This window comes from Sturnira hondurensis, unplaced genomic scaffold, assembly GCF_014824575.4.
Source record: "Sturnira hondurensis isolate 20B ecotype Veracruz unplaced genomic scaffold, ASM1482457v3 Scaffold0019298, whole genome shotgun sequence".
Classification (NCBI taxonomy): domain Eukaryota; kingdom Metazoa; phylum Chordata; class Mammalia; order Chiroptera; family Phyllostomidae; genus Sturnira; species Sturnira hondurensis.
Window position 1 is genome coordinate 77059 of NW_028091929.1, and position 20837 is coordinate 97895.

The 20837-nt window shown below is 35.7% G+C and overlaps 1 protein-coding gene across 2 annotated transcripts; it reads left to right on the forward strand.

Moving 5' to 3' along the window:
• The first annotated feature begins 1314 nt into the window (after nucleotides 1–1314).
• On the forward strand, nucleotides 1315–11495 carry ODAM (odontogenic, ameloblast associated). 2 transcript variants are annotated; one of them, XM_037027756.1, is made up of 12 exons: nucleotides 1332–1529; nucleotides 2259–2324; nucleotides 2411–2452; nucleotides 2991–3038; nucleotides 3841–4071; nucleotides 4485–4532; nucleotides 6358–6462; nucleotides 7273–7317; nucleotides 8371–8442; nucleotides 9061–9222; nucleotides 9455–9510; nucleotides 10603–10692. In XM_037027756.1, exons 2-11 carry the CDS (start codon nucleotides 2274–2276, stop codon nucleotides 9482–9484), a joined length of 834 nt encoding a protein of 277 aa, XP_036883651.1. In that variant the 5' UTR covers nucleotides 1332–1529; nucleotides 2259–2273; the 3' UTR covers nucleotides 9485–9510; nucleotides 10603–10692. The 2 variants fall into 2 exon arrangements, with proteins under 2 accessions (XP_036883652.1, XP_036883651.1); XM_037027757.1 differs by lacking the exons at nucleotides 9061–9222; nucleotides 9455–9510 and having other exon boundaries at nucleotides 1315–1529; nucleotides 10603–11495.
• Nucleotides 11496–20837: the final 9342 nt, after the last annotated feature.

Here is a 20837-nt window from a genome sequence, read left to right on the forward strand (position 1 = left end):
TTGACAACTTTCTGGGTCACAGTAAGGTTAGCTGCCTAAAACCCTGCACCATGCAATAGAAGATCTCAGAAGACTGAAAGTTTATGGTATACTAAATTTGATTTGACAACACTCAGAATAGACCAAGGCCATCAATTGTAAATATGTGTCACTAGGCAATATAGCCCCACTTACCCTGTCCACCCACTCAACCAATATGCTGGATTTTCTAGACAACAATGGGTTACATTAACCTCCCAGCTTGAGTGCAGTCTGCCCTCAATAACAATTTACAAAGATAAGATTCATTAATTTTGGGAAAGTTCCTTTCTAACAACATACAATCCTAGTAGTAGTTTTTCTTCTTTAGTAAAGAAAAGGATGTTGTTACTTTAATTAATAATAGTTGTCCTTCCAGTGTTTTTAGTTAAATAACAAATGTCATCATTTTAGCACTAAAGAGCTGTGCAAGTTTTAACAAGTGTGCCATTCTGATGAGAAAAACAAATCTATTTAAAGACAGTAACTTGTTTTCCTGCATTATAAGGCTACCATTAGTTGTTTAAGACTTATCTTTATATTAGTTAAAGAACTCTTCCACAATAAAAATTAGTTGATAACCCATTATCACAACATTCATTATCCTGGACTATCAGAATGGAGTCAATATTAACATGAAGAAAAACAAGACAAATAGTCACAAAGCTCAATTTATAAAGAAAATTTAAATATCAGTGATGTACAGATAATAACGCTTAACTGTATTTTGAATACTAATATTGTATTCAGCAAAAAAGATTTTTCAAAGTGTAAAACACTCACCACTATTTTTAAAAACACATAAGCCACCGTGTTTCTATTTATAAAAGTATTTATCCCAAGCAACACACCATATGGGGACATACATATCATAGACACAGAGATTTGGCTGTTTTTTGAGGATTTACTCCACAGGCAGAAAGAGATTTACTGATTTTTTTAAGGTTGAACCTAAATGGAATTAGTTCATATTTACCTAGTCCAGCATTGAAGAACCAAAGAATCTTGACTGCCCCTAACTAAGTTTTGAATTTTTGTCTTTTATACCTGTGCCTTATGTCTAATAATTCTATATTTTACTATTAAAATAAAATAATCATTCATTAATTTTTACCTTAATAAAGGCTTTTAAAAAGTCATTCTATTAGGGTATCCATTTTATAGATGATTAAAAAGAAGAAAGGGCAGAATGAAATTATTCCAGAAGATTTAGTCATAACCAAAGCAGAAACCAGTAATGATGGCAGGGAAACATTTCTCAGAGGATAATTTAATGATATTACTAAAAGTACAGGAATCCATATACCACCTAGATGATTAGGCAAGGGGTTATTAGCTAAGCCATTGTCTGAAACCCACTGAATCACAGGTCCTTTTGAAAAATGATTGGTTCTTTTGTTCTAAAGATGGGTTCTAAAATATAAGAGAAGTTCCAAGAAGCAGAGCTGAAAGGTAAAAAGAACACAGACCTTGCATGGGCCTACATATCTCTTCATAAGCAAAGGAGTAAGGTAAGATATTAAATCTTTTCTTTCATAACATTAATAACTGAAATCAGCCAACCCTTCAGGATAGCCTACCTAGGTCACCCTAAATCGCCTGTGTAGGACAGTGGTTTGAAGTGTCTAATATATACTCTAATATAGAACGGTAAGGTTTTCACATCTAGAGGACAAGATGTAATATACTTCCATAGGTTGCACTATAAATCAATATTGCAGTTTAATTTAATAAACTTATTCCCTGAGTTACAAAAATATTGACTCAGTTTCTTAATTTTAATATATACTGAATATTGTTAGACTTTTCAATGAAAATAATTTGGCATTAAACTGCTATTGTCAGATCTTTATTGTAGTGCTTTTACTACTATATTAAATAGAAATTAACACTGTTTTCACAGTAAGAACCCAGTCACGGGCACTCCCAGGGTCAGAAGGACTCACTCCTTTCAGTGTAGAGCAGCGCAAAATGTGAGGCCATCTTGTTTGTAACTCAATCGGCTACACCATATGCCACTACTGACTCACTTGATTGAGTTAAAAGGATGAGCAAACAATTTTGGTTTGTCTCTCTACTCGGAAAAAAGAATAATTTCTTATTATATTTTATACTCTAATATATAAGCAAATACTGTAAAATTTACCTAACTTCTCTCCTGATTGAATAATATCAATGAATTATTTTCATGGTTTCTATATAGTCTCTTTAAAGCTAAATTTTATAATTATGTTTCCTAGATATTTTATCTGAAAATGAAAACAATAATTCTTTTTGGGCTACTGGGAGCCACAATGTCAGCTCCGGTAAGTGATTTCATAGTACAACCAATACCAGTATGTAAAACCTTTAACAAATCTTTTTTTTTTACCATTTTTTATCATTTTTTTAGCTTATCCCACAGCAAATTTTGTCTGCAAGCAATAGCAATGAGGTTAGTACTCAAAATAATCTCCACCTTTTTGTTTGTTGGTTCTTTTAAAACATAGTATGGTAGAGACAAAAGCCAAAAATTCAAAGTGTAGTTAGGGGCAATAAAAATTCTTTGGTTCTTCAGTGCTCTTGCATCTAAATGCATTTCCAACGTTCATGTTTGTTTTGTATACCTGCTTATTTCTAGAACATTATTTTACCTTGTTTGATTGTAAATTTTTTAAAAGCAGTAAAAATATCTTGCATATTGTTTTATTTTAATAGCACCTTATACAGGTATATACAGGTATTTAAGAGCATAAAATAACTAAACCAGGAATGGGTTTAAGTTGTGCAATCTCATACACAGCAGGGGAGAGGCAGTTAAATCCCAACCTCTAATCACTGCAATTTAGTATAAGCTTAGTGAGAAAACATCTCACTCCTAACGGGAAACTAAGATTAGTCAGCTCTGACTTATGCTATATTTGTAACAAACATGGTTCTTAATAATTATGCCATATAGTAACCTTGTTTTTATATTATCTTTCCTTATCTAGTTACTTCTGAATCTTAATAATGCTCAACTTCAGGCACTACAGCTTCAGGTACCTCTATCTTAATAATTATTTTAAGAATATTTTTCTACTGCTTCTAAGAACAAAGTGCTTTCTGATTCTGTTTCTGAAATCTCAATTTTTAAGGTTATAAATTTGTTCCATGTATTTTAATGACCATATGTTTGAACACTAAAGTAAAAACTGTAATCTTATTAGCATTTACTTATTAAGAATCTAATTAGCATTTATTAAGAATCTCTGTCTGGTGTAGTCCAGACAGAGATTCTCACAACTACAAGATAGTTAACTATTTTACATAAAATCATACTCAGCTAACTGGTTAAAAAAAAAGATTTGAATCCAGTTTGGCAAGTGCAGAAAATATACTACTCTTTATTGACCTCGTTCTGCCCAATATTTCTCATGGTCATTGGGAATTTAGCATTATTCATGCCATTTGTATGGCTCACAATGTGCCAAGATGTTATCTTTTTTCATAATGAATACAACAGTGAAAATGTAGAAATCCTTTACTTGCTCAGGACTGATTTCAATGGTTTCTGAAATAAAAGAAGAAAGCTTTCTTTCTTTATTGTTCAATTTTACCATTTTTTAACACTTTTATTGCTGTTCAAGTACAGTTTTCTGACTTTCCCCTCACCCATTCCCACCACCCCAGCCCTCCCCACCTCCCTCCCGTCTCCACCCCCCTTCCTTGTTAATAGTCCTTTTTAATAGTTCCTGCAAACTCTTCACCCTTTCCCCCTATAATCCCCTTCCCTCTACCCTCTGGTCACTGTCAGCCTGTGATCTCACCTTTAACAGGAATCTTTCTTTTGTGTTCTTCCAGAACCCGTTTAATTCATGGATTCCTCCTTTCTCTGGGATTCTACAACAACAACAGGCTCAAATTCCGGGGCTTGCCCCATTCTCTTTATCGACTCTAGACCAGTTTGCCAGACTGCTCCCAAACCAGATAACTTTCCCAGGGCAGGTCAGTTTTCCCCAGGGAAACCGAGTGGGACAACTGGACCCCTCACAGTCTCAAACACCAGTGCAGACCCAACAGGGCCCTAACCACGTAAGTTGCACCTCTTCCATCTTATTCTGAGGAGAGATGATACGCATTGAATGTGAAAATGAATACAATCAGCTTTAAAATAAGACAACTTATTGAGCAAGAATTCTTCTTCATAATAGGTTTCTACCATTGCTGGAAGTTCCTTATCTTTTTTGATTAACATTAAAAAAAACCACTTAATCCAACTATTGTAGGATCATAGCCACAAATCAAAAGTATTAAAACATGTTTTGGAAAATATAATTTGCATTCATGATAGTGCATATAACAGATAACTTTCTGTTCTCATAGAAGTCTGCTAATGTATAAATTTATATGTCTAGCTTTAAGAAAAACAGCTTTAAGAAAAAAATCTGGGATTTTAAATTAAAAAGTCAAGTAAAACTTTTTTATGTTTTTTTTTCTTTTGGCAGGCAATGCCTTATGTGTTCTCCTTTAAAATGCCTCAGGAGCAAGCACAGGTAAATAGGATAACATCATTCCTGTAGAGAGAGGGATACTAACATTTGCCTTTCAGTGAATGCTTTCTTTTATATCTGTAGCTCTGACTCCCGTAGCAGGGCTATAAAAACCCATTGGCATCACAGTTTGGATGCTGCTATTGCTAGGCTCGCATCAGTTTGTTAAAGGCAGGTTCACTTAACTCCTGAAGAAAGGCCAGCTAGGGAGAGTCTGCAGGGCTCCTGGGTTCCCAGGGCATCACCATGTTGAGAATAAAGGGGCTCACCAAGCCTTAGCCTTGGGTTATGTGCTCTCTGTGTCTAAAGTGCTGGCATTTGGGAATAATTCAAACAAAGCCATGGAAAGATTTTTCCCAACTTTAAATTTTTTCAGAGTGAGATGCATTAAATTGATAAAATATATGATATGTTCTGTTATAGGAAACACTTGGCCACATTATTTGAGGGTTATCCAGTTCTGGTCAAAACATTTCCAGGTTCTGGTACATTTTAAATTTAACTCCATGTTACAGTCAAATGATTGATATTTCTTAAAATATGAATACAAACTAGTAGAATCATTAGAGTAATATAGAAGACCCTCTCCAGATTAGGCTAATTAATTTTATAATATCTTGGGTTCAAAGAAATTAGGATATAAATAAAGTACATTATTCACCAGTAGAATACTGAGCATTCACTACTCTGTTACACTGTTGACTCTACTGTAATTATAATTATGTAATCTTGTCCCATCCCAAAACAAAACAAAAGTTACTTCTAGACATTATCTCATTGTATGTCATAGCATTTAGATAGTTAGAACATGGCAGGTGGAATTACTTCATTTTAAAAATCAGAAAAGTCTTAACGAGATTAAATTGTCTATTGTAATGGAAGTAAAGAGCTGAGTTGAAATAGAATCCTTCACCCTTCTTTTAACCACTAAACCTGTGGCTCTCCACCCTGGCTTTGCCTTAGATTCTTTGGTGGTTATTTTGAAAATTACAAATGCCTGGACTCTGCTCATATCTTATGAATCAAAACCCCATGAGTTCCCAGGTATGATTATCTGCTAAAATGCTCAATAGGTAATTTTGATTCTTAGCCAGGATTAAGAATCATTGCACAAAATATATATTTCAAACCACAGCTGTTTTTTAACTCATATCTAATCTAGTCTTATTTAATTATGTAAGGAAAGAAAACAGGACACAAAACTCCATGTCTGCACTATGAGCTAAATTTTTTATGAACATATGTATGTTTAGACATAAATGGAAGCAATACATGATGATGTGGATAATAGAGTTGCAGGAGACTTTATTTGCTCCTAGTCTTTAGATTATCAGAATATTCTAAAATGCATATAGATTATCTTAATAAACTGTCAGTACTAAAGGCAATATATTCTTGATACTGTTCTCATTATGGTAGAAGGGCTCATACCAGGTCCTGTAGAATGATGATTCTCAAAAAGTGTAATGGAAATGTTACATAGGTGATTCTCTTCTTAGATAGTTGCAAGGTAATTTGTAGATAAAGTCTAAATTTTGTGTAAAAAGTTCAAGGCATCCTTTTTTAAAACTTGTTATTCAGTTGGGCATACTATTTCCTAAATGTGTTTGACCAACCAGCCTTGAAACAAAGTCCATTCCAGTATCACGTGCAATACAAGTTCTTTATTAAAGTTGGGGAAAGAATGTGTATGTGTTTTGTTGTTGTTGCTCACAAAATTACCAGCTATACAGATCATTTTTAAGCCAATATTGAGTTTGGAAGACTTTTTTAAAATGCCTATACTGATTCAAAGGGAGCTCTTATCTGAGTTTCTGTTTACAAATACATGCTTCAGTACTATCCGGTTTACATGCTCCTGCCCTGGGAACAGCCTCAGCAAACCGTCCCACAGCCACCTCCACAAACGGGACAGCAGAAATTTGAGGAGCAGGTACTGCAAGTGTTTGATTTTAATCTGGCTAGATCCACCCGAGAAAAGAGAGGATAAGGTAAATTTTCAGAGAAAAGAATATCAGAGTGTATTTAGTGCAAAAACCCAGAAGCTTGCAGTGATAGGCATAAAAGATGATAGTGCTTCCTTCTACTATATGACTAATTTGGAAATGTTCTAAAGCTGGATTTTAAAAGAATGAATCAGTGACTGGACTGAACAAAATCAGAAGTCAAAAGCTAAATTATCTTAGAAATAGAAGTTTCCTAACTTTAAAAAAATCGACCAGCATCCCTCTTATCATATATATATATATATATGGTTATTGTTTAAAATGCATATAGCTACCATGATGAAAGTTACCTATGATCACCATATCTTGAGATACAATTAGATAAGTTTACATTAAATTTTGTAAACCTGTAATATTTTTTTAGAATTCTAATGTAAATTCAGGTGGATCATAATAAGTAGATTTATTTTACTTAAAATGGAAAAAAAGTAATAGTTTATCACCACTATAAAATTTTCCATCCAAATCAGAGAAAACTGAAAATTATTATTTAAATGACTAGTAGTAGTAATTCCAATTGCCGTCTTAAACCAAAGACAAAGGAAAAGTTTTAACCTAGAAATTATATGATGTTAAAAGGATGCTTAGTAATTTAACAAAAAATTTTACTGACTAAAACATATGAGCTTTCAAAAAACATTTAATATAAAAAATATAATTTTATGTAATCATTTATCACAAAATTATGACAAAAATCATCAGAGCAAATCTAATGCATTTTTTCAAAAATCTGACAGATGCCATTCTATACTGAATTTGGAAATATTCCACAAGCAGAACCTGTAAGTAAATGCATACATTTCCATGTAAAAACAAAACTAAGTTTTTTTCCAGTTCTACTTTATTTTTATTTTTTATTTTTTTATTGTTGTTCAAGTACAATTGTCTCCATTTTCACCCCACCACACCTGCCTGTCCCACCCATCCCCGCCTCCCACCCTTGACCCTCCCCACTTTGGCTTTGTCCATGTGTCCTTTATACTTGTTCTTTAATGGTCCTTCCCCTATTATTCCTCTCCCCCATCCTGGCTGATTACAGTCAGTTTGTTATTTCAGTGCCTCTGGTTGTATTTTGCTTGCTTGTTTGTTTTGTTGATTAGGTTCCACTTATAGGTGAGATCAAATGGTATTTTTGAAACTACTTGCTTCAGAACTTATTAAATATATCAGTGCCCTTCAGCCCAAAGCCACCAGGAACATATTTGTTCCCTAGTTGAACAAAGTTGAATTTATTTATCATTGAAATGGGGGAGGACACACACTGGAGGGTGTCTTAATAGGAAGGATTATAGGATCTGGGGTTGTATCAGGTGATTTGGGGGAGAGTTCAAAGAGTGACAGTTCACTCTGGTTCTATAATTGAGTAACAATGATTCTTACATCGAAGGTACTAATGGAGCAAGGCAAGGTTGTGATTGGTAAAGAAGCAAGTTACTGATTAGCCAGAATACGAGGACGCCTGATATTTTCATGTCTCACACTGTGATCTTGCATTAGACAGATTACAAAGTGATCTTGTTGTTGTCGTACTTCATTGTATTCAGAGGCAAACCTGTCTAATGTGGGTGCTCTGTAGGATCTTTAATGTTCAAGAGAACACCCAGGCCCTGTAGAGAGTGGCAGGCAAGAAGCTCCTGAGAACATAAACAGAGCTATTTTGTCAGGCCAGTTTCTCAGTGTAGGGAGCTGCTTTTCTCTTTCTCAAATCTAAATGATTGTTTTTGTTTTTAAGAAACTAATTTAAGAAGTTAGGAAGTGTTTAATTGCTTTGAATGCAAAACAACATATTGTAGAGGTTAATAATTCAGACTTCTGTAAACTTCCCAATTTCTCAGGTTATACCAGGAGGACAGCAGCAACTAGCCTTTGACACCTTCCTAGGCACAGCTCCTGAAACTGCTGTGATGGTAAGGTCCCTAACACGCTTCACTAGCAACTGACAACCTACAGGTTCTCTCACTGTTGTTCATGTTAATAAAAATCATTATTATCATTCCATCAATTATTACATCTTGGCCCTGGCTGGTGTTGTTCAGTAGTGGACTGCGTACTGGCCTGAGAACCAAAGAGTCACCAACTCAATTCCCATTCAGGGCACACACCTGGGTTGTAGGCCAGGTCCCCAGTATGGGGTGCTTAAGAGGCAACCCCACTTTGATGTTTCTCTCCCTCCCTTTCTCCCTCCCTTCCCCTCTAAAAATAAATAAATAAAATTTAAAGAAAACCCAATTAGTACATCTTATGCCAGTCAAGATTCAATTTACTCAGTTTCTCAAATATTTATTGAGGGACTACCATGTGTCAGATATTCACCTACATACAGTCATTTAAAAGTCAGGTATTAAAAGACATCCACATTAGCATAGTCTTTCTAATGGATATATTATATCTAGAAAATATTCAAGACATTTACTTCTTAAATTAATTCTTTGCCCTGCATCTCAATCCGGTTGCTTTATATTCTTCCTGATTTGGCCTTGTACTTGAACCTGAAAGCATTTTGTTTTCTTTCTCATTCTCTATAGCCAGCAGGAGGAGTGATACCATATTTACAAAAAGAAATAATAAATTTTAGGCATGCCAGTGGAGGAATTTTGACTCCTTCAACTTCACAAAAACCCAGCACAACGAATATTTTTGCTTCTGCTATAGACACAACTAGTACCCCAGAGCTCATGGAAGAGAAGGTAGAGTAACCAAATATTCATTTTATGTAAGACATTGTTGTCTAATATAAAACACAAAGATAAGGTTAGTGCTTAATTTATAAGGCTTAGTTATGAAAATGAATTGATACAATAAAATATATGGTCTTGACCTTGAATGAGGAGGCCTATAATTGCTTACTGATAATTAATAAGAACACAGTTTAATTTTGATTTATAAGAACTTCTTATGAATGTCTTTCTTTCTCACTAGGCCAAGACTGGTAGCCAAAAGAAACCATAAGATGTCCTAATTATCCAGAGGTTTTGGTAGGTATTTGCCAAGAGGCCTGCTTTAAGTACTATGACATATTCTAAATTAAAAGAGGGGGGAAAACTGTCAGGAAAACAAATGAAGAGACCTTACCAAAAAAAGTTATATATTCCTATAAAGCTCAAAATGGTTATGAGAATTTAATAATTTTTTAAACCTCAATAAATTTTTAAGAATTATCTATGCCTTTCCCATAAACTTGGTATAAACTCTGAAAACACAAATAGTATATATACTGAGTCCAAATAAAAGTCATTCTGCAGACACTATTGATAGAGTCAACTTTCCCAAATCAAGACTTTGCTTTGCAAGATACAAGTTGTAATCATATCAGCCAGTCTGTGTTAGATTGGAATTAAATAGTTTCAGAGATAAAAAACTACACCATCACCTGGAAATTTAAAATGTTATGGTTTTCGTATTAAATATAACCTTAATTGCCTGTTCTAATGTGCTTGGCTGGCTGTAAGGATAGTGAGTATTTGATAGAAGGACAGGTTGGCATGGCACCAAGAAGTAAAATATACCCACTGAAAAGCAAACAATTCGGACTGAAGGGAAAACTAAGAGGCAAGGTTTTTTTTTAATCTCTTCCCTGCTGCCTATAAGACCCTTCTGATTCTTCCTTTTGTGAAAATAAATATTCAGCATTCTTTGGATAAAAAATCTATAATAATACAACCATAAATGAATAGTGTTAGCACTTTTTTAGAAAAGATTCTTATATTATGTAATGTTTTATACAATGCAAATCAAAGTAATTTAATCAAAAATATTAAAAGAATTTCAGCATAGTGTGACTTTAACTCTACATGGCAGTAATGCCAGAAAACATTTCCATTTTTAATCACTTTTAGTTATTATTCTATTACAGTTGTCCCAATTTCCCCCCTTTTCCCTCCTCTGCCCATCCCACCCCCCAACTCCCAGTCAATTCCTACCCTGTTGTCCATGACCATGGGTCATTCATACATGCTTTTTGTGTAGTCCCCATACCCTTCTTTTATTAAACAGTTCAGAAAATATCTAGGAAATTTTATACAGAACAGTCTAATGACACTAACATGTTTTTCTATCTTATTTTTTAGGAAAGAAGACATGACAATGCCTCAAATATCATTTTAGGCTATTTGCTTCCTTGCTGCTAATACCAGCTCTCTGATATATGCAAAATATCTCTGTTCTTCTCTGAATTTCTTTTTACTTATAGTTTTGCACTCTTTAGATAAATCACAGAAAAACAATACAATTATTTCTAAGTCATGTCTTTATAAAATTATATTTCTTTTCAAATATTCTGTCATTGCATAATCTGTAATGTAACGATTAGAGTAAAGCTAGTATCACTGAATAAACTACATAATGGCATTAATAAGAAGTGGCTCTGGAAAATGATATAATTGATGAAAATAAAGATAAACTGACATTGGATTTATGAGTTTGGTGCTTGGGATTGAGGAGCTAAAAGTATGTACCTAATTTTAGCATATCTCATTATTTCTCCCAGGCCCATTCATTTAGACTCTTTGCATGTAGTCTCCATTAAAATCAACATTATTTGGTGGCAGATATCATGAAGTGCATGTTCCCAGTATGTCACATCTACAGAGAGAAGGAGACTGTCCTCACCCAAAAGGATAAGTCCCCAGGAGGATGAATGCTGGTTTGAAGAGACAGTACCTGGTACATGATAGGGAATAGATTTTAGATTTCAATCTGGCTTTGAACCTTCAGCAAGTCACTTATACTGCCTGAATCTCAGTTTTCTCAGGTGCAAAAGAGAAATAACGATGCCTACAATTTAGAAATTCTAAAAGGACTACATGAACTAACACCTATAAAAAACCTGACTCACATAAAATACACAGAAAATGTTAAGGTTTCCTCTTTCACTTAAAACTATGGAAGTGCTATTTGCTTATTTCCTCAGCTTTGGACCTTTACCTGAAATTCTGAGAAAACAGAAAATTTGACTTTCAATATATTTTATATATTTCTATGTGGATTTGCATTGATGTGTGTGAGTGTATGTACAAGAAAAGAAATATGCATGAATGAGTAAATTAATGAATATGCGTTAGGTGGTTTCAAACAAATTTGCTCAGGGTTCTAGGCTTTAACATTGATCACAATTCATAGAATCATACCTTTTCCAACAGTAGTAATGTTATGACTCTGAAATTTGCTACTTACTAATGAAAGAGTAATCTACTAATCACTTGTTCTACCTTAATCTTATACTGGATCCTTTTACCCTAAATTAGTGACTTGAAGGAGTGTAATCCTGGGTAATTAACTGAAAATATTGGACATGACACAGCAATTCAAATACCTACAGATCTGATAAAACACAAGTGGATCTTAGGAAATATGTGGATATTTAAAAAATATGGGGATTATATAAGTACAATACTGACATATAAAACCATAAAATGGATAAGAACTACATAAAAATACAATGATAAATATTGACATTACTTCAAGAATACATATTTTGTTAAAACTTTAAGTTTAACTCATCATGGTAAATTTATTTATTCCAAGCAATATTAACAGAACCTTATGATTCTCTATAGTTTTAGCAGATCCAATTCAATGACAACTTCAAAATAATTCCTTAATCTCTGTTCAAAATTCAGTCTATTTCAGGAAAAGGTTAAGTGTTAAGGTATTCTTGGACAACAACTGTGTTTGAAAACCAGAATACTATCATTGCTACCAATGAACTATTCTATATTTTCAAATATATGTGATAAAACAGTTTTAAATTTTTTTACGGAAATTAAAAAACAAGAGTGTACAGTTTGTGAAAATCCACTAGAGTACATGCAAAAAACTAAGTTTTGTTTGTTAGTTTTAACCCTGGCATCCCAATCTCCACATCCGAGGCCAGTAAAAGAAAGATAAAGCTTTAAAAGAAGTTTATAGTGGTGCTGTTTATAATAGCCAAGTGCTGGAAACAGCCTAAATGCCCATTAGTAAATAAGTGGATCAAAAAACTGTGGTATATTTACACAATGGAATATTACACAGCAGAAAAAAAGAAAGAACTCCTACCTTTTGTGACAGCATGGGTGGAACTGGAGAATATTATGCTAAATGAAATAAGCTAGTCAGTGAAAGGCAAATACCATATGATTCCACCTATACAATGAATCTAATGAACCAAATAAACTAATGAAAATAGAACAGGCATGGAAACATAGAACAGACTAAAAGTGACCTGGAGGTGGGGATAATGGTACAAAGAAGGGAGGGGGAGAATAATGGTGGAAAGAAGGGGAAGGGACTAGACAAAGAACATGTATGAATGACCCACTGACATGGACAACAGTGTGGGAATTGACTGCAAGCAGGAGGTGGGATGGGCAGAGGAGGGCAAAGGGGAAAAAATGGGACAACTGTAATAAACAATAAAAATTATTCTTTTTAAGTTTAATTTTGAACAGATGTAACCAGAAAAATGCTACGTAGAATGTAGCATAATTTATTTGGTATCACCTTTGCTTAGATTTGATAACTCACAATACAGGGTTGGGCAAATGTAGGTTTACAGTTGGGAGTATACAAAACAGAGTTTAGACTTTCAGTCAAGATTGACACGTAGGTAGACACACTATGCCTCCTCACACAACCAAAAGGACAACAACAAATTTAAAAACAAAAACCAACCAGAACTGACAGAAAATTGAACTATATGGAAGTACAACAACCAAGGAGTCAAAGAAGACACATTTATCCAGACCAGTAAAAAGGACAGAGATGGGCAAATGGACAGAGAGGACTCTCGGCAAGGTGGCAGCTGGAGGACCATATGAGGTGGTAGATTGTGAACCAGGCAGTCCCATATTTGGACACAGATAAACTGGGAGGAACAACTGGGGAGCAAGACAGACCTCACAACCCAGGGCTCCAGCACCTGGAAACAAAGCCTCAAAGCTATGATTGGAAACACCTGTGGGGGTTGAAGTGGCAGCAGGAGAAACTCCTATTCTCACAGGAGAGTTCGTTGGAGAGACCCACATGGTCAGAGACTGTACACAAGTCCACCCACCTGGGAACCAGCACCAGAAGGGCCCACTTTGCTTGTGGGTGGCAGGGGAAGTGACTGAAATCTGGCAGAGAGCAGAGCAAGCACCATTGCTCCCTCTCGGATCCCTCCCCCACATACAGCATCACAGCACAGCAACATGGATTGCCCCATTCTGGTGAACACCTAAGGCTCCACCCCTCACTACCAACGTAATAGGTGCAACAAGACAAAAAAAATGGCTCAAATGAAAGAATAAATCAAAGCTCCAGAACACATACAACTAAGTGACAAAGAAATAGCCAACCTATCAGATGCACAGTTCAAAACACTGGTGATCAGGATGCTCACAGAATTGGTTGAATTTGGTCTCAGATGAAAAAAATGAAGGTAATGCTAAGTGAAATAAAGGAAAATGTACAGGGAACCAATAGTGATGGGAAGGAAACTAGGACACTAATCATTGATGTGGACCAGAAGGAAGAAACATTCAAGCGGAAAAAAATGAAGAAACAAGAATTTAAAAAAAAATGAGGAGAGGCTTAGTAACCTCCAGGACATCTTTAAACATTCCAACATCTGAATTATAGGGATGCCAGAAGGAAAAGAGGAAAAGCAACAAATTGAAAACTTACTTGAACAAATAACAAAGGAGAACTTCCCCAATCTGGTGAAGGAAATAGACTTCCAGGAAGTCCAGGAAGCTCAGAGAGTCCCCAAAAAGTTGGACCCAAAGAAGCACACACAAAGGCACATCATAATTACATTAGCCAAGATTAAAAATAAGGAGAGAATCTTAAGTGCAGGAAGAGAAAGGGAGACAGTTAACTATAAAGGAGTTCCAATAAGACTGGCAGCTGATTTCTCAAAAGAGACCTTGCAGGCAAAAAGGGGCTGGAAAGAAGTATTCAAATTCATGAAAGGCAAGGACCTACATCCAAGATTACTATATCCAGCAAAGCTTTCATTTAGAATAGAAGAGCAAATAAATTGTGGCTCAGATAAGGTGAAGTTAAAGGAGTTCATTATCACCAAGTTTTTATTATATGAAATGTTAAAGGAACTTATCTAAGAAAAGAAGATAAAAAACATGAACAGTAAAAGGACAGCAAACTCACAATTATTAACAACCACACCTAAAACTAAAACAAAAACAAAAGCAAACTAAGCAAACAACTAGAACAGGAATAGAATCACAGAAATGTAGATCACATGGAAGGTTATCAGCAGGGCAGTGAGAGGGGGAGAAAGTGGGAAAAGGTACAGAGAATAAGTAGCATAAATGGTAGGTAGAAGATAGACAGGGGGAGGTTAAGAATAATATAGAAAATGTAGAAGCCAAAGAATATGTATATGACCCATAGAAATGAACTAAAGGCAGGGAATGTAGGAGAGACAGGTGCACAGTGTGGAGGGGAATAAAAGGGGAGAAGGGAGAAAACTGTAATAGCATAATCAATAAAATAGTTTTTTTTACAAAACAAGGTTTATTCTTGTATTATTGTTTAATTATTAGTTATTTTATTTTCATTATTATTAACCTCCTTTTGCCTACCCCTGCCTGTATAGCTTCAAAATTTTCCGTACCAATCTTCTCCATGGGGTGCTTCTTATCTAAATGGATTATAACAACATTATTTCAAGCCTGAAATAGAAAATCCATGTGCCTCTTCTCCATCATTACATCCATATACATTCTAATGGTCTAGAAGCACTTTTAAGTGTGTAGACTTTGTGTGCAATCTGATGATGATGACATGTGTGTGTAGTTAATATGCTGGAAGATCACACTGATCTTGTGGAGGCTTTTGTTTTTATTTACTCATATATTCATACATTTATTTCACTTTTGTCCTTGGTACTATGGCAAAATTAAGTCCTATTAACATGCTCTTTACCCTGTGAAGTTGCCTTCTGGCATATGGTGTTTCTCAAGCTCCCCTAAATTGGTGGAACTCTAATTCCTATTCAGTCTCCACAAAAATAGGGTTGCTAAACTCTCTATTCTGCTATTTCCATTTTCCAGCTATTGTTTCCCTCTAGATTCTTGATATTTTGCTTTACATATGCATATTTTAGTGGTCAGCCAAGGATTTGGACAGAGTTTACATATAGATTTTGAGGCTCTCAGCTCAGAGATTCCCTACATTAGTTACCCAAACTTTCTTTTTTGATGTCTCAGAACCTGTTACTCTTTTTTTTAACTTTTTAATTTATTTAATTATCGTTCAAGTATAGTTTTCTGTCTTTTACTCCCATCCCGCCCACACCACCATCCCTCCCCACCTTCCTCCCATTTCCACCCCTGTTAGTTTTTGTCCATGTGTCCTTTATACTTGCTCCCATGAATCCTTCCCCTTAATCCCTGAAATTCCCTCTCCTCTCCCCTCTGGTCTCTGTAAGCCTGTTCTCTATTTCAGTGTCTTTGATTATATTTTGCTTGTTTGTTTGTTTTGTTGTTTAGGTTCCTGGTAAAGGTGAGATCATATGACCTGTTACTCTTTTACTGAACTTGAGTTGGCCCTACACCCTGCAGTTAGGGAGGCCATATAAAAAAGGTGATATGAATGTAGATTTCACCTTTATTACAGGAATCTAATTTTCTTTTAAGTTTCTATCTGCTTTTAGTCACTCTCCAATAACTTTCAAATGTTGTTTGTTTCAATATTATGCCCAGAGCTTATAATTGTAATTAGCAAGGAGGTTTAGTTCAACATAAACTTTCTCCAACACTAACAGAAACTAGAGGTCCATATTCTGGAAATTTTTCCTCATAAGTATCTTTTGTGTCTTTTTATATTTATCTGCACTACCTCTCCTGAAGACCATGCTCATCTCCTATGAGGACTAATATATAACTACTTCCATACTTGTTCCCCTTGAAAGAGTGATACATCCCTCTTTCAAGTGATACATCCCACTTTCAAGTGATACAAACCATGTGACACCTTCCCATTGGTTTATACTTAATCTACAAACTCCTTTAATTGGCTCGAAAAGTTTATGTTACTTGCTCCTGCAGATACATTTGCCATAATATACCTCTTGATCATTACACCCCAGTCAAACTCATTCACATTCACAAAATTTGCCATGAGCTCCAGATACCTGAAATTTCACACTCTGTTTCCTGTGCCTGTACAATTGTTCCTCCTCCTGTTCATTTGACTAATGTCATATAATTTCTAAGGTCTTTAATTTTTCATAGACCATTTTAGGTGGGGGTAGGGGTCCTGTGTTCCTATGATAACTGTGCTCCCTTAATCATTTCACTTGCAGATGCCATTGCCACTTCTGTGTATTTGGTCTGACAAGCTGTGGACTTGAGGAAAACATGGGCAGCGTCTTCTCTCATCAGTGCGACACAGCGACTTACATAGCACTTTCTCTCTAATTAAAGCACCATAAATGCTTAATATAATAAAATTATACATAACATTAATGAGCAAAGCCTACTTTGAATACCATCTGATTTCACCCACCAATAATTTCACAACTTAAACAGCAAAGGCCAATGGCTGAGCAGCCCTGTTTGCTAGTTCTCCCCAAATCATAAGACATGCAATATATTTCATATAAAGTATTTGTCAGCTTCTAGCACATAAGCATTTTGACAGGGTTCCCTTAAATAATGTAAAGGTAAAAGGACATTTTCTATTTATGTGGGTCCTTTCAGATTTAGTGTAATTAGAATCCATTAAATACAGAAAGCTTCTTTTTTTAAAAGATTTTATTTATTTATCCATAGAGGGGAAGAGAAAGAGAGAAGGAGAGAAATATCAATGTATGGTTGCCTCTCTGAGTCCCCCTCTGGGAACTGGCCTGCAACCCAGGCATGTGCCCTGACTGGGAATCGAACCGAAACTGTGTGGTTCGCAGGCCCACGCTCAATCCACTGAGCTACACCAGCCAGGGCCAGAAAGCTTCTTATTCAAATAAGATTCTTATTCAAAAGATTCACTTTTGATAATTCAACTGAACCATGAACATGGAGAAGATCAGACATGGACATGAAGGAGACCATAGGTCAAGACCTTTGATTTTCACACACTGCCATGGAGAAAACATAATTTTTATCTAAATTGTTAAAGCTATGAGACAATCAGGGAAATATATTGCTATTGTTATCTTAATGCTCAACTGGGTTGTTATAAAAGGTTTAGAGCTTCATCCAAATTAAGGAGAGTAGTGTGATTCAGATCCTGGGTGTGTGACTCTGCAGACCACTGTCTTAACCTCTGCCTGAGGGGTGTACGTCAGGGGAAAATCTCTGCTCAGGAGGAGCCGCAGGGAGTGTCTACAAGGCTCTGTGTAACACAGACTCAGTAGTAGTTCTGTAAACCATGTTTTCTATCAGAATGGTAGGTCCTATTCAAGTATTTTAGGAAGAAATGCAAAGTGCATAGGAGGAGGTCATTAAGATTTTAAGGTTTTGTATTTACTATCTTTAGTTGGAATTTGAGAAAAGAAAGGGTGGATATACAGGGTCCAGCACAAATAACACCCCTTTTTATTACAAAATCATTCATTACAAAATCATAAGCATGTAATTCTCTAACACAATCACACTGAAACATATCACATGACATTTTAGATACAACATTCAACTGAAAATTATAAATTATCAAACCCATACTATTGTCCTACCAACCACAGTCAAGCAGGTGTTACTCTGCTGGACCCTGTATTTTGCAGAGGAAAGGGGGAGTTTTGGAATGGGCCACATAAGCTACTTGTAATATATACCAAATATGGCAATTTCCATGAGTTAGGCCATATGAAAAAAATATCAAATCATTAATAGCATTTAGAATAAAACTGAAATTATATAAAATTATTACATCCCACATGTATGAAAGGAGTTAACAACCAGGGCTTCTTGGCTTTTGGCCATAGGGCTTTAAGATATGGTATAACTAATAAAGGACACCAGGAAATATCCAAAGAATTTTGAAAGATCATATTTTTTAACTCAAGAAGTATTTATTAATCACATATTGTGCACCAGTGTGAGCCAGGCCCATTCTGGGGAACACCACAGTGGGCATGGGGCTGTCTACCCTTGACTCTGGCACCCAGAGGAGTCCAGTCACCACAGTCACTTCTGGTTAAATGTATAACATTTACACAGGCTTTGAAGGGAATGCAGGTGTTTGTCTGTATCCATTCTCTCAGAGGGAAGATGTCAAAAACTTTTAAAAGTCAAAATTCCTCTTTAGTATTAACATGTCTGCAAATCTATTACAGTTTAGATCGTATCTCCTGGTTTTCAATTCACACACAAAAAAGTGAGAATGCCTAAAGAATGTGGTTTGTATTTCTACAAACTTTGTCAGCCAAAAAAATATGGAACAAGCTATTTCTCTTCTCTTATTAACTCTAGAATCAGTTAATCCACTGCTAAGACTTCTCATATGTGGCTTAAAATGAGCATTTCCCTACCACCAATTCTAATCCTGTTGTGAGAATAGGCCTGTGTGCCTTTTTCCACCCCTCACCCCACTAATTGCTAAACTTGTTCCAGTAGGTAGTCTAATCCCCACTTACAACCCAGCCTGAGAGTCATAGCTGAAAGGATACAGAGAGGTCACCTAACAAAATCCACTGACTACACAAAAATCCCCTCAGCTGTACCTCAGCCTTGGGCCACCCAAACTTCCTGGAATATCTGCAGAGATAGGTGTTTTTAACTTTTAAAAAGCTTTTCCTTACAGATTAGTTAATGTCTTGATATACTAATTTTCACTATTGCTTATCTGCATCCCCAAATATGGACTCAAGCTCTCTCTCACATTATAGCCTGTCCAGCTCCTGAAGGCCACTCACAACCTCTTTGTGAGCAAAACATCCTGGTTGCTCCTCCTTGGCTGACCCTTGGGCTTTGAAAGACAATGATGTGCTCAAAACTTCACAGAGGTGATTTCTGTTTATTAGATTCTGGCTGCATTCATTAAGGTCAACATAGGAAAGTAACGACCCCTGAATTCACCCAGAATTACACCTATGAGCCAGTGCTCGGCTCTTTGCATGGAGGGTAAAGTTAAATCACTAACCTGAAAGAATGATCTCCACTTTTCTGACATTGCTTGGTTTCAAAACTCTGTTATGTATATTCAGATTTAACTAACATATTAACTCCTACTCAGTTCTAATTACCATATAAGGTACGTTCATATACCTTTATATTAACTAAGGAACCTAATTATTTGAAAAACCCTAAAGATATATGGCAAAAAGAGGACTAATTTACTCTAAAGTTCAGCTTTGATGCTGGTAAAACCATCATTTATGAAGTCAGACACCACGATGAGTGCTTTTATACATTTCATTTCACTTCATTTCATTCCCAATTCCAGAGATAATTATCTTCACTTTCAAGACAAGAAAACTGAGACTCAGAGAGTCTGGCTTGCCTTCTTACAACTAATAAAGAAGAAGACCTACAAATGTAAATACAGACCTGTCAGATCTACAGCTCTTCCTTTCATTCAGCTTGGGGGCACCCATGGCTGACATCTTCATCACTCCTGTTGCCTCATGATAGGTACACTTTCAATAACAAGATAACCATTTAGCAACGTGCTAACTTAATCAGGACTATCTGTGGGCCAAAACAAATAGAAACCAAAGAAGAGGAAAGCAAAATGTTCCTTTTCAAAAGACAAATATTATATGATCTTGCTTATAAGTTAAATCTGAAAAACTAAAACAAATTCATTGCCCTGGCCTGTTCAGCTCAGTTGGTTTGAGTATCATCCCGTAAGCAAAGGTTTGGGGGTTCAATTCTCAGTCAGGGAACATGCCTGGGTTGTGGGTTTGGTCCCTGGTTACAGTGTGCCAGAGGCAACTGATCACTGCTTCTCTCTCTCTCCCACTCTGTTCCTTCTTTCTCTAAAACCAATAAGCATATCCTCAGGTGAGAATTAAAAAATCAAAAACCATAAAATCAAATTCATAGAAATGGAGAGTAGATTGGTTGTTGCCAGGGCCTGGGGAGTGGGGGAAGTGGCTGATGTTGATGGAAGGGTACAAACTTCCAGTGATAAAGTGAGTAAGTTCAGGGTACCTGCTGTGCAGCACTGTGACTGGGGTTAACAATACTGTGTTGTATACTTGAAAGTTACTGAAAGTTGGGTCTTGTGTTCTCATCACACATACACAAAAAGGTAACTATGTGAGGTGATGGATGCGTTAACCAGCCTCGCTGTGCTAATCATTCCACAACATATACTTACAACTGTACCCTTAAACTACCCAACGGTACATGCCAAATAAATCTCAATAAAGCTGGAA